The following is a 13,673-nucleotide window of genomic DNA, read 5'->3' on the forward strand; positions in this document are numbered from 1 at the left end:
CTGGGTAGTTATGAATGTTGCCAGAATTCCATGTTATTGCATCTAATTTGTTTATATGTCAGTTTCTAATCTCCATAGCTAATGCTTCAAGCCTTAAATTTATCGAGGTCTTTAGAGTAGATCAATCGTTGTGGTATAGATTTTTTTTAGTTTATTGCGAATCTGTCTTACTTGGAAAAGTTATTCTTGCTTAATCAATAACGAGATTTTAAGGCAAGGATAACAATATTACATGAAGTAGTAAAAGCAAGTTTCTTTACACCCGATATTCTATGATTAAAATTGACTCTGGCAAATTTTGGAATGATATTTTGACTAAGACAATATTTTAAGAATGTAATATGGTGATTCTGGGCTAAGTATCATAAAGTTAGTTTGATGTATTTCTGCACCAAGATATACAAAAATCTCTCATGATTTTTATGTCAAAAAGATATATAATGGGAGAGGGAGGGAAGCTAGTAAAATTGTCATACCATCAAAGCCATTCTATATAACTTTAATAACATTCATCAGAGACTGAATTTCAGAGACTGTTAACAAAAGTCACACTTTGTATTCAACAAAGGTAAAATACAGGTAGTTCTCAACTTTGAGTTAATTCATTCCTACCATGCACTCGTAAAGCAGGAATTAAATCCCTTAGACATAATGTTAAAAATAAAGGTTATTAATTATGATTGATTTATCCAAAGAAATTAAAGCGTAGCCTGTAAAATCAAGCAAATTATAATAATAAAGAAATTGCTTATGACTTACAAATTTTAAAGAATGTTTATTCTTCATTATCGACTAAATGCATACTCGTTACTGACTCAGCACTCGTTGGTTTGTTGCACAAAGAATTATCTTCTTCAGAAATGCTTCAAGAGGCGTTTGTTTCCAAGATGATCATCTATTTTCTTTATAAATTTCAATAGATGCATAAGCATTTTTTAACGAAATGCACAAATTGCAACTAACATGATTTGTGTGGAGTAACAAGTTTACGAAGCGTAAAAAAAAAAAAAGAATGAAGAGAAGATTCTAAAAATTTGTTTTTTATACGATCGAAGATTTCAGTAAAGGGGAAACACATTTCAGCATAATAATAGAAAAAAACCACGCAATTCCAACTATCGGCATTTTCGCAAATGCAATAACATCGAGTTTACTACCCATTTATAATTACTTGCAATAACAGAAATGCCCAATAAACCGGAAAGTGCAAATTGTTTTTATTGTTTTATGGTAGTGATCTCCAGAAATGTGCTTTAGAAAAATGTCACAAAGGCATTCAAAATTGGTTCTTATAACAGAACATATGATAACAATGAAAGTGTAGCGCATTTTATTGATTTGAATTGGTAACTAATACAATTTGCATTATAAAAACGACCTTTTAGAGTTAGATAGCGAAAATTTCAACTTCCGAGGTCGTGGAACAAATTGCCAAAAAACAATGTGTTATTGGGTTCATATTACAATATTTTCACAAACTGATGGTGTCTGGAACAGATTAATATCGTAAAACTGGGTACAATGTATTGTATAGCTATGTGCGTGGTTTGAAATGCAATATTTATGAATGTTTAACATTCATTTTTTGCAATTAATGTTCATATTTTTGATTTTGTTGATACTTTGAAAAAAAAAAAAAAAACTCGTAAACCCGGGAACTCATAAAGTGAGAACTGCCTGTATTTAACATTCAACACAATTATACGAAATTATTAATTGCCCCTATCCTATCTCTGATTCTTGTTCCTTTATATGCATGTGCCATGTGAACAACTGATCTCTCTTTTATAAATTCTAAAAGTTCCAGTACATGCACCTTTCACATTTATATCCTGTGATCATGACTTGTGTCGAAAAGCCCAATCAGCTTAAGGAAGGAAAGTAAATTTTAAATTACAGAGTAAAGTAAATTTAAATGTTTTATATAATTTCTGTAATTATTTCATTTGGTTTTATTAACTGACAAATGACTTCTTTCGCTCGTAGTTATTTATTGGTTTTGATTTGATTTAGGTTTTTATGGCGAAAAGGCGACTTAGGCCATAATGTGCCAAAGCCAGTTATTTATTGGTGGTTTGATGGTTTGCAGTCTGGGTGGAGCTCCATTATCTCGATTCTGAATGTGTTGGATCATTAATGTTTCTTTGGGTGCAAGAATTCATGTAAACTAGTTTTTAGATTTGGTTTAATTTGAAGACTGTTGTGTGATGTGTTCTGCAAGATAATACAGAGGCAAATTTCTCTAAATTTTATTAATTAAACTTGAGGACACTGTGGAAGTACTATTAAATAAGATTTAATAATGATACTTTTCCACATAAAATACTTTAATTAGTTTACTGGCATGCAAAGGACAATCAGTACAATTAGATCCCAAACCATCCCAAGAATTAAATAAAATTGGGGATTTCAATATCAATCTCCAGGGCTGTATTTTTGTGATCTATAAAATTATATACAAAGAGAAGTTAACAAATGTTAACAATGTGTTTAGTAGAGTTTTCAATTAGTTTAAAATTCAATTCTGAATTATCCTCAATCATTAAACATATCTACTCTACTAGACAGTATGTATAGCGGCTTATGCAATATAATATGTGCTGGTTGGGAAATTATTTAACTTTCACAGCCTGCTTTCCAACAACTTTTTTGACCTTGGATTGGGATGGGTGGAGACATTTTTCAGCTTTCTTCTCACTATGACTGAATTAGTTGGCCAGTGGCAAATGCTGCTTGAAAAAAAAATTTTTTTTCGGTCAACGCAGAAGAAAATCATTCTAAAGTCAGGTGGTTTTCCCACCAAGTAGATTAAAAATCCCATAATGCAGTTAAAATTTAAATGGACTTTAAAACACAAAACATAATTACCCAAGATTTTAGCAACAAGTGGCATTTAAAACATGAAACTAGCTTAAATGGCTTCATAGAAATAAAAATGATTATTCCTGATAATAAGGAGTTACAAACTATGAAGTTAAAAATAAATCAAATCAAAGCACATGTACTTATTGTGAGGAGTTCTATAACATGACCATGGTGCCAAACTGTACCACTGGGGACACCAAATTGTATAACACTCAGGAACTCTACTTAGACAATAGTCTGGACTGCTTTAAATGGCCAAACTGTACCACCAAGGAAACAAAACTGTAAAACACTAATGAACTCTATTTAAAGAAATGTCCGAGTTCACTAAAAACTCTGGAATATGATAACACTGACTAGGGAACAGACCAATGGGAACAACAGTATGTAGAGTAAAAGGATAATTTCACTTAAATACTCTCACACACCTGTTAAGACTCGTATTCCATGCGAGTGCAATACTTTTTAACCCAGAGAAAACAGAACACAAACTAACAAAAAAGCTGACCATTTACTCTGAAAACAGAGTGAATGGTCAGCTTTATCTAAAGTTACAGATTGGCACAATGCAATCAGGTTACCTAAACTCAGAATCAAGGCTTAGTTCAGAGTTTAGGAAACTTGGTGGCAAGGTACCAACAAAACAAAACAAAAAAGCACTTAGTAGTTACCATGCCCAAAAGATTTTTTTATAAACAATATCCATATGAAGAAAAAAAAATTTATTAACAATAAATAATAAAATTTAAAATATTGTACTTTTTTATTTTAAATATAAGTAAATAAATCAAAAGTGCACAAAACTCCTGTGGCATTCTTGCACTATTTGGCTATTACTAATACTAAAATAGTGCTATCAGGTGCTTTCACAGTGCCCCCTACTGATACGCAGGGAAACTTACCCCACCCCCACCACTACACCACTGATCAGAAATCACATTTCTGTGTGCCCTAATAGAGGTTTCTTGTGTAGAAATTTGAGTGTTATCAAATATGAGCATAGGAGCAGCAGACCCTTTTTAGCAAGAAAACTGATAAGGGTGAGTTTCAGAATGAAGTTAAAAGTTTTGTTTACCCTTTGGGGAATTAACGGGAAATCAGCATTTAAGGAATTGATAGTGGATATTCAAAAAGTTGAGAAGATTTGTGCAGAACAAGGTTTTTTAAAAGAAATTGGAATGTGGCATATTTCCATAAGCAAAACTTGAATGGGATTTCCAATCAGTGGAAGGAGGCCATAAATATACAAGAGCAAACAGAGGGGAGAAAGAAAAGAATTTTGGGGAACACCAGCCTCAGTGGAGAAGTTACAATACAGACTGCCAGCTACAATCATCTACTGAGAGCGATCAAAGAAAACTGGACACCAACTTGCAGAAGGTGATCTGATCGAGTGTATAAGGCCTTGAATGGGTTGAGCATGCTGAATTCTGATGGGATTCTTCTGCTTGCTCAGATTACAAACCTGAGGGGGGCATAAATACAAATTGAGGAAAGACAGTTGTAGAATAGATGTGTGGAAATTTGCCTTTAGCCAGCGGGTAGTTAATTACTGGAACAAACTTCCATCTGTTTTTGTGGAATTTAATAGATTAAATAAATTCAAGGAGGAACTGGAAAAACTTTTAGAGGAAATGGGTGTGTGAATTTTTTTTTTTTTTGGCTGATGCTACATAAGCTCATATGCTTGCTTTCTTGCATCACTTGCTTCTATTACTACTACAATGCAGACAAAACAGGACTTTTTTTATAATCTGACAATACATTCGAATTCAAAGGGGAAAAATGTGTTGGTGTAAAAAAATAAAAGGCTCACTTGACTGTGCTCGTATGCGTAAATATGATAGGGGCTGATATAAAAAAAAAAAAAAAACTGTTTGTTATCGGAAAATCATTAAAACCTTGGTGTTTCCAAAACGTAAGGAAACTTCCTGCGGATTACACTGCAAACAAGAAAGCTTAGATGACTTTGGATATTTTTTGGCAATACGTAAATGATTAGAATAAGGAGCCATACAACAAGAAGAAAAATATTTTATTGTTAGCTGATACTGTCCTGCACATCCCCAGATTAAAAATTTGTCTAACCTGAAGCTAGTGTTTCTGCCTCCCAATGTGATATCAGTTTTACGACCAACAGACATAATCAAGTGTTTGAAAGGATTTTTATAAAGGAGTTCTAGTTCTACATCTGATCAGTCAAAGAGAACAGAAACTTACCGAGTCTATACCGATAATGGATGCTATAAATTTAGTGAATGATGTGTGGAACAACGTTACTTCGACAACCATATCGAACTGCTTCAAGAAATCGAAATTAAATTCATAATGAAATTTCAAATGTAGATGAAGAAGACGGAAACAAAGAAAACATCTTACCATTATCCGAATGGTTGCTACGTAACAACATTGTAGGTTTTAATACAGATAACATCAATGACTTTCTACAAGTCGATGACAACTTATTAACAAAGAGTGACATTGCAGATGCTGTGCTCAACAAAGAAGATAACGACGATGATTGTGATGATGATATGATGACTATTGAAAGTGAATCAAAATCACTGCCAACAATCTCACAAACTTAAGGTGCAATAGACACATTAGTCAATTTTTTTTGAAGGAACTGAGGCAAGTAATAAGATTTTTGATGCGTCAAGTGTTTTTAGGGGAAACTTAAGAAATATCAAAGTGAAACCTTTAAAACAAACATCAATTTTAAGATTTATAAATAAAGACTAATTGAAATTGTTTATTATTATTAAAGAGTATTGTTTTTAATTACAGAGAAATAAATTGTGTTTAGTATTAAGTGTATGGTTTTAAAATTACAGTCAAATAAATTGTGTTTAATATTAAGTGTACAATGTTAAGTGTAGTGTATACAAGCATATTAATACAAACATGTAGATATATACTTATATTATTTTTTTCTCTATAATATTTATTTTTTTGTTTTTTTTAATCTTTTTATCAAGTTATTGAGAATTTAAAAAAATAGGAGGTAGATTAACTCATTACTGATATAAAGTGTTTACTGTTTAATAGCGCTAACGATTTCCCCATCTCCGCTATCACTGATATAGCAAGTAATGGTTATAACAAGGAAATTTTGTTGGTCCCTTGATGCTCCTTTTATGTTTTATTTTTTTTATTGCAAATAGGTCAGATATAGCTCAGAATCATCATTATGATTACAGCCATCTGCTAAATTCAAAAATTGCCAACTCAGACTACTACTACTTCCCTATCCATGTAATTTCACTAATAATGTCTACTGTTCTTGTTCTTCCACAACCATGTTTGCTACTTTGCTATTAGGAAATGTTTCTGAACCATGCATCTGTATGATTAGTACAGTAAACCCCCGCTATTCACGGGGGTTACGTTCCTGAGAAATGTCGCGAATACCGAAAACACGAATACTGAGTTATGGCTCCCATAGTAATAAAGGGGTTCCGTTCCAAAGTATGAAATATATAAGAAAAACTAGTCTAAAATTTTGTCTATGTATGTATTACATGTACCTTCATAATATGACTATGTACATAGACAGTACACAATGAAATGCAAGCATATGGCATCGAAATGAAAATAAGAAACAATTTATTATTAAATGTAATATTTATTAGAAATTTCAAACAAATCTTTCAAACCGCGCCTTTGCTAGCAAAAAAAAACTTATCCACCAGTGCTATCACCAGTTTCACTAAAGTGTTGATAAAGGAGTTTTGCCTTTTCACGAATGATGAGTGAACTTAACGGAATTTTATTTTGAGTTCGGTCTTCTACCCACAGATTTAAAGCCTTTTCCATTTTTTTCTAATTTAACATCACAAGTTGCAGAGCAAATTTTTGAAGCAATTAGCGCGTTTTCACGGACACTACGGTGGATTTTTTCTTCCGATTTTTTGATTGATCGTACCGTTGACTCATTGATTTTATAATGTTTTGCCACTGAAGAGACTTTCACCATTAGAAATTTTGTCTAATAACTCAATTTTATTCGCTAATGTCATCACCTTCTTTGATATTTCACATTTCCCTTGTTATTCGTAGCCATATTTTTGTACGGGTAAAAAAGAACTTGTCCACAATAAAGGCACTTTCTTCCGTTAACACACTCGAAAAAGTCTGTTTACACTAACACACTGCAAAACGGTAGATTTATCACTTTTGTAAGCATATCAATTTATAAATTGATAAATTTATTCAATTTATAAGCATATAAATTAAAAACAAGCGCATAACACATACTGAACAAGGATTAGCGAGAACCATCCATGCTTGCGATTTTGTTACCCCCCCCCACCCACCCACCCACCCACTGAACGCTGTTTTGACGGGGAAAGATAATTTTAACCATGCCCATGTTTTTTTATGGCGGAAAATATTCACAGCGTTTTAAAATTCACATTTTTTTAGGTTTCATTTTATATTAAATCAGCGATCGCGAATACATGAAACCGCGAATAGCGGGAGTTTACTGTACTTATGATTAGCATTCAGAGAAAAGAGGCAAAACATTTGTCACATATGACATCAATCATCACCAGCATGATGTGTAACATCTATTTTTGCATTTCATTCTATGCACTGCACACTGTCATTCATGCTTATTTGTTTGCAAATGTCTGATTATATCATGATTCCTGCCACTTCAAATTGAAATATCACATCAACATACAATACACAAGGGAACTGGAAATGGGGTATCTTTTTCAGAATTTACATGTGGAAAATCTTGCATGTGTTCTGAAATTGTGTCCAATTACTTTTGCATCTTACTGAAAGACATTGTTAATTAGCTTCATACTACACAAAGTAAAATTAACATCATGCATTTCTACCTTGCAATGTATATTAGCACATCACACTTGATGCCAATTTGTTAAAGATATTAAGTAGAAATTCACAAAATTTTTAAAAAGATTCAGTTTTAATGTAGTTTTATTATTTTTTTAAGAAAATAAAAAGATGAAGAAAAACTGAGTTTTTGCAGAAAAAAAAAATTCTCTATCACCAAATCCATTATGATGATAAGACAGAGAATGGTCAGATCAAGTAAAAAAGGAATTTTCCATTGTGAATCCAGAGTTATACAGTAAATCACTGACATGGCAAATACAAGATATTCTCATTTTATACTGATCCACCACTGTGCATTTTTAATGTGATAATGGCAGACATAATGAAATTGGTTTTTAACAATCAAAGGATGGAAATGGTTCGGTGTTGGTTTTATTGAGTAAACATATTAAGGCATATTGCACCAGTGTCTTATGGTTCAAAATAGTATCCATACCCTTTTTGTAGAATAATATAAGAAATTTAATATTGTTCACATCCCAAAATATTCAGATTAAATCTTGGGTTAAAACCCAGCTCCCTGAGATCAGCTAACTATAGCTGCAACTGAAGAGGCATTTAAGAATTACTTCATTTTTCAAGGGGATTTGAACTCAGATCTCTGCAAACAAGGACAAAAGACAGACTGGAAATAAAAATACAGTAACTGAAATCGATTACGAGAACCCCAGTTCAAATGTTTTCCTACCTAAGAAGTCCAGAGGAGTCTCATATTAGCATTAGCATTAGTAGAGGCATACAATGCAAAAAAGCAAGATTATGCAGCATCAGCCAAAAAAAAACTTCCCATTTTACACCTCAATGCCTGGACAGGCACTGAGGTGTAAAATTCGTTTCAAATGCCTGTCTAGCTCAGCTTTAAATTTATTTAGACTATTAGCTTCCACAACAAAAGATGGAAACCTGTTCCTTTTGAACCCCCTTTGTGAATTGGTGATACACTTGCACAAATGGGGTCCACGGGGACCTCCCTTGAGTCCAAGGAAGCTCTCATAATTATGGCTAAGGGTTTGCTTACTTCTTTTGATGCCTCCTTTAATATTACTGGATAGATCCCGTCCACATCAGGTGCCTTCCTTATGTTTAACTTCAACAATTTCTCCTCCACTTTGCTCTCAGTTATTATTGTTATTAGCTATATGGTGCAAGGAAGCCTGTGGCTTATGCTGCACCAGCCAAAAAAATATTCCCGAGTTACCTAGAGAGAGAGAGAGAGAGAGACATAAGTTGAAGGAAATCACCAAGAAAGGGAAGAATGATGATATCCAGCTCAGGACCCTGGGTGTGCCAAGCCCATACTCACCAGATGTGAGCCCCTATGGTTAATTTTTATTACAAAATATCTTTAAATATTGTTTTATATGTTTATTTATATTATTATATATTTTTATACATTTAAAAATATCTCATAAGTTTTTACTATGACCCCTTTAAAACTTCCACTGTTTAAAAAATTTTTCCATCTATGAAGACCATTATAAATCTGCATTTTATCCACATAATTATATGATGTTTTTCAACATTCATATGTATATTGTAAGAAATGTTTGCCCTTTTTCTATTCTAGGATTATAATTCAATTGTTGAATGAGAAGAGGAGAGAAACTGTTCTCTATAATTGCTCCCTTATATTTTATCCTTGGTAATACTATCTTCAGGTCTCTGAGAAAAGTGAAGCCTGGATTAAATTCACTTGTCCTTCCAAGCTTACACCATACTACTTAGTTTTATTCTTACATGAACCAATCATAATACTATCAGTATTTTAACAGCAGTTTTTCAAATATTTAATGAATATGCTACTGAATTATTTAGTCAAAATAATAAATTTAGATAGATGAAAGTGGTTTTGTTCAGCAGATATCTTGCTTCAATGATGGCTAGCATTATTTTTTTTATTTTATTAATTTTATTCTTTATATCAGACTATAATAAAGTTAATATTTTTTCTTATGTTCAACTTTTTTATTTTAATTGTATTCTTGATTTATTATAATTTTAAATTACATTAATGTCTAAAATATGCTATTTTAGAGATAATTCTGTATATAACAGATTTATTATTGTAATTATTTTAATTGCTTTAACAAGTACTTGTATAAACAATGTATATGAAAGGCACATCATACTTTCTATATCATAGAAGCAAATTTTGTGGTATAACAAAACAAAAAGATAGCTCATGTGGAGTGTTCATTTTTACAAAAAACTTGCCTTGTAACTCAAATAAATAGCACACCCTTTCTGACAATAAGAGGTACTGTCCTGTTTATTTTATTACAGATTATCTCCATCTTCATAATGTTCATTTATTTCAACTCTAGTAATACTTCATATTAGTAAATATTCAATTTCATAAAAAGAACTGAACTCACAGATACATTTGAACTTCCGGGTGTGTTTGTCCCATAGCCTGATGACGGTAAAGATGCTAGAGACCAGCGACGACCATCACATCTTTAAAATGAAAATAAAATTTATACAACTATAATTCAATAAAGGTGATCAATACACAGAAGTAAACAAGTGAATTTAACTTTAAAATACATGCCAAAATAATTTATCAGTCACAACTGAATTTAATTCCAAAATGCTATAACATCAAAATACAAAGAAAACTAACTAAATATTTATTTATTCAAGATAACTGTAGAAAAGGTGGCTGCTATCATTAATCTTTGCCACATTACTACAAGAATACCATTTACAAATAAATGTTGCTAGAATCAAAATGTGATATGATTTATCACATTTTCTCATTGGATTTCAAAATGGAACCGCTGAAGAGCCTACAATGAAATAAAAATTGGCAGGGCATTCAGGAAAGAACAAGTGCTCATTTAATCTAATGCCCATAAGAAATAATAATGAAGGTGAAATCCATGAAGTTAGTATATTAGTATTACTACAGCTAGGTCGCAATTAGTGCGACTAATGAATCCCATGAAGTAGTCACATTATTCAAAGTTATAATTATGTGTAAAATATGGTAAATGGTTCCAGCTCGATGGAAATAGGTAATGAAAAATTTTAAAACATAAGTTTTTATATGTTTATTAACGAAATATTACAGTAAAGGATAAAAAGAATATACTTATAATTTAAATTTATTATTAACAAAGTCATATAGTACTGTAATTTTTTTTTTTTTTTTTTTGTCCTCTCCTTTTTCCCATTATTATATGGGGGTCAGCGTTTTTATTGTTTTGGCATGCAATTTTTACGGCTGGATGCCCTTCCTGACGCCAACCCTCGCCCTTTATTCTGGCTGGGGATATGCAGTGGTCATTCCCTGACCTTCCGCATCCTCCATATTTGGTGGTCATAGGCTTGAACCCCGGTCTAATCAAGAAGCGTGTGCAATGCACTACTGCTCCTGCCCACCTCGCTACAAAGGTGCCTCATATAGTACTGTAATTATAGAAAACAAAATAAAAACAAAAAAAAAAAAATTCTAAATATCATTCCTAAAGGTAAGCTTACACTGACGAACATATCTTTATTGTCTTTCGAAATATTTTAGAAGAGTAGACTGAACTGTTTTCTCCTTTACATCTTTGTATATATGCTGGTAGATGCAGAGTGCTTTATCCACATCTTAGCGAATTTGCATGCTTCGATCGAGGTTAGGGTCAGCATCCATAATTTTTTGCTTCAGAACTTCTACAGCTCGATAAATATCTTCGAATTCCTTGAGAGCGAACTCCTTCACTTTCACATTATCTCATTCTTTGGCATCACTGTTGGTTTCTTCAAAAGTTCTTTGTTGATCTAAAAGTAGGATCTCATCATCAGTCAATTCTTTCGAGTGTGAATTGAGCAGTTCCGGAACATCGCCATTTTCTAATTCATCAAATCCAAGTTCTCTTCCAATATTTGTTATTTCTTCTATAACAGTTTCTTCAAAACCACTACTATTTGCACAATGAGGCAAAATGCACTTCCACACTCCACACACATTGTTTACAGTTATTTGTTGCCAAGCATGCTGAATATTTTCTATTGCATGTCTGATGTTATAATTTTTCCAGAACTCTGTTAAGGAAATTGCATCACCTCCTGTAGTTTTATGTTTTTTTTATGTAGTAGGCCTTAAATGTTGCGATGGTCCCTTGATCCATGGGCTGCAACAAAGATGTTGTTTGGCAGCAAAAAAATGATTTTTACATTTTCACATAATGAACCGAGTGTTGCTGGATGACCTGGAGCATTATCCAAAATTAGTAATTGCGGTGTTGCTTTCTTGCAATATTTTTCAACAGCTGGGCAAAAATAGCTTGAAAACCAGTCAATGAACAAACACAGCTTGGGTCACGGGTCACCCATGCTTTCTTATTTGATCGCCAAATAACTGGTAGTGATCTATAGTTGTAGCCTTTTAGAGCGCAAGGATTTGGAGACTGATAAACAAGCATCGGTTTCAATTCAAAATCACATTGAGCAGTGCCTCCCAATAAAAGTGTTAGGTGATCTTTAGACACTTTAAATCCAGGTTGAGTTTTTGTTGGAAATGTAAGTTCTGGAAGGCATTCTTTTCCAGAATAAACCAGTTTCATCCACATTAAATATTTGTTGATCAGTATATCCACCATCTTCAATTATTTTTTTTTAAATAATTGATATATTTTTAAATCATATTTTCATTTTCAATTATTTTTAAATAATTGAAAATAAATTTTTAAATAAACCGGTTTCATCCACGTTAAATATTTGTTGATCAGTGTATCCACCATCTTCAATTATTTTTTTTTTCAACATCAGGATATTTAGATGCTACATCCTCATCTGCACTGGCCACCTCACCGGTAATTTTAACATTATGCAGCTGAATTCTATTTTTAAATTGATCAAACCAACCAGCTCTTGCATTAAATGTTTCTTCTACTTCATTATTTTTATCTTTCACTCTCTTAAATAAATTTAAAGCTTTTGTCTGAATGGCTGCTCTGCTAAGGGGAATGCATTTTTGATTGCAATCCTCAATCCATACAGTTAAAAGACACTCCATTTCTATCATAGTATTCTATTCCTTGTAGATGTTTGCAAACCACAAAAGGCTAATGCAACTTTACATTTTTCTTTTATTTCCCCAGCGTGTTTTATAATATTCTGTACCGTAGATTCAGGCATTCTGACATCTCGTCCTATTTTAGAGTTGCTATGACCGCATTCATGTCGTTCAATCACATCAATTTTTTGTTCTAATCTAATAACGAACCTCTTCTTTTTTGCGCTCGTAGTGTTTTTATCTGAAGGAATCTTCTTTTGTCCATTTTGTTAAGGGCACTTAAAACAAATCACGAAAACTAACGTATATTACGACAGGCAGTAGCACATGCACACGCGAGATAAACAAGTGGAGCAGCGTCTAATGCGAGACTAATACGAGGCTAGTGCAGCTAGCCTTGCATTAACTGAATTTTGGTCCACATTAAACGCGACCTAGCTGTATATGACACAAGACAGCCATTTAATATAGTATCAACAAGGAGAGAAGGAGAGAGAAAGGAGAAGAGAGGGGAAAAAAAAAAAAAAAACTTCCCATATCACTTGTCCATCCCTTCTAAAAGGTTTTGACTTCTTCAAATTACCCACCTCTACAACACCAGATGGGAACTGCTTCCAAAAATCAACCACCCACTAACTGATGGCAAATTTCCAGTCATATCCTGCAACCATTCCTCAGTTTCAATTTTTTCTCTCATGTGTGTGTGTGTATAGTGAGCAAGAGGAAGGATTCCATCAGCATTGAGCTTACTTTTTAATTGGAGAAGTGCCAATGTATTGCCAATATATAGAAGTGGTTCTAAGAGTGAATCCGGTTAGCCTGACTTCAGCGGTAGAAAAAAAAACTTAAAAGGCAGTGATTAAGAGTGTAATCCAGGGACGTTGGGATAGATATGACATTCTGAATGACACACAACATGGCTTTGTTAAGG

The 13,673-nt window shown here is 32.8% G+C and overlaps 1 protein-coding gene across 2 annotated transcripts in view; it reads right to left on the reverse strand.

Moving 5' to 3' along the window:
- LOC150074877 (microtubule-associated serine/threonine-protein kinase 3-like) overlaps positions 1–13,673 on the reverse strand; it is a 644,779-nt gene that overhangs the window by 594,388 nt on the left and 36,718 nt on the right. For both annotated transcript variants that reach the window (XM_090389436.1, XM_090389435.1), the window contains exon 2: positions 10,110–10,191. In XM_090389436.1, the coding sequence (XP_090245562.1) occupies positions 10,110–10,191 (82 nt within the window). The remainder of the gene's footprint in view (positions 1–10,109; positions 10,192–13,673) is intronic.

This window comes from Mastigoproctus giganteus, unplaced genomic scaffold (assembly GCF_048544385.1).
Source record: "Mastigoproctus giganteus isolate SK-2022 unplaced genomic scaffold, ASM4854438v1 scaffold_18, whole genome shotgun sequence".
Lineage (NCBI taxonomy): Eukaryota > Metazoa > Arthropoda > Arachnida > Uropygi > Thelyphonidae > Mastigoproctus > Mastigoproctus giganteus.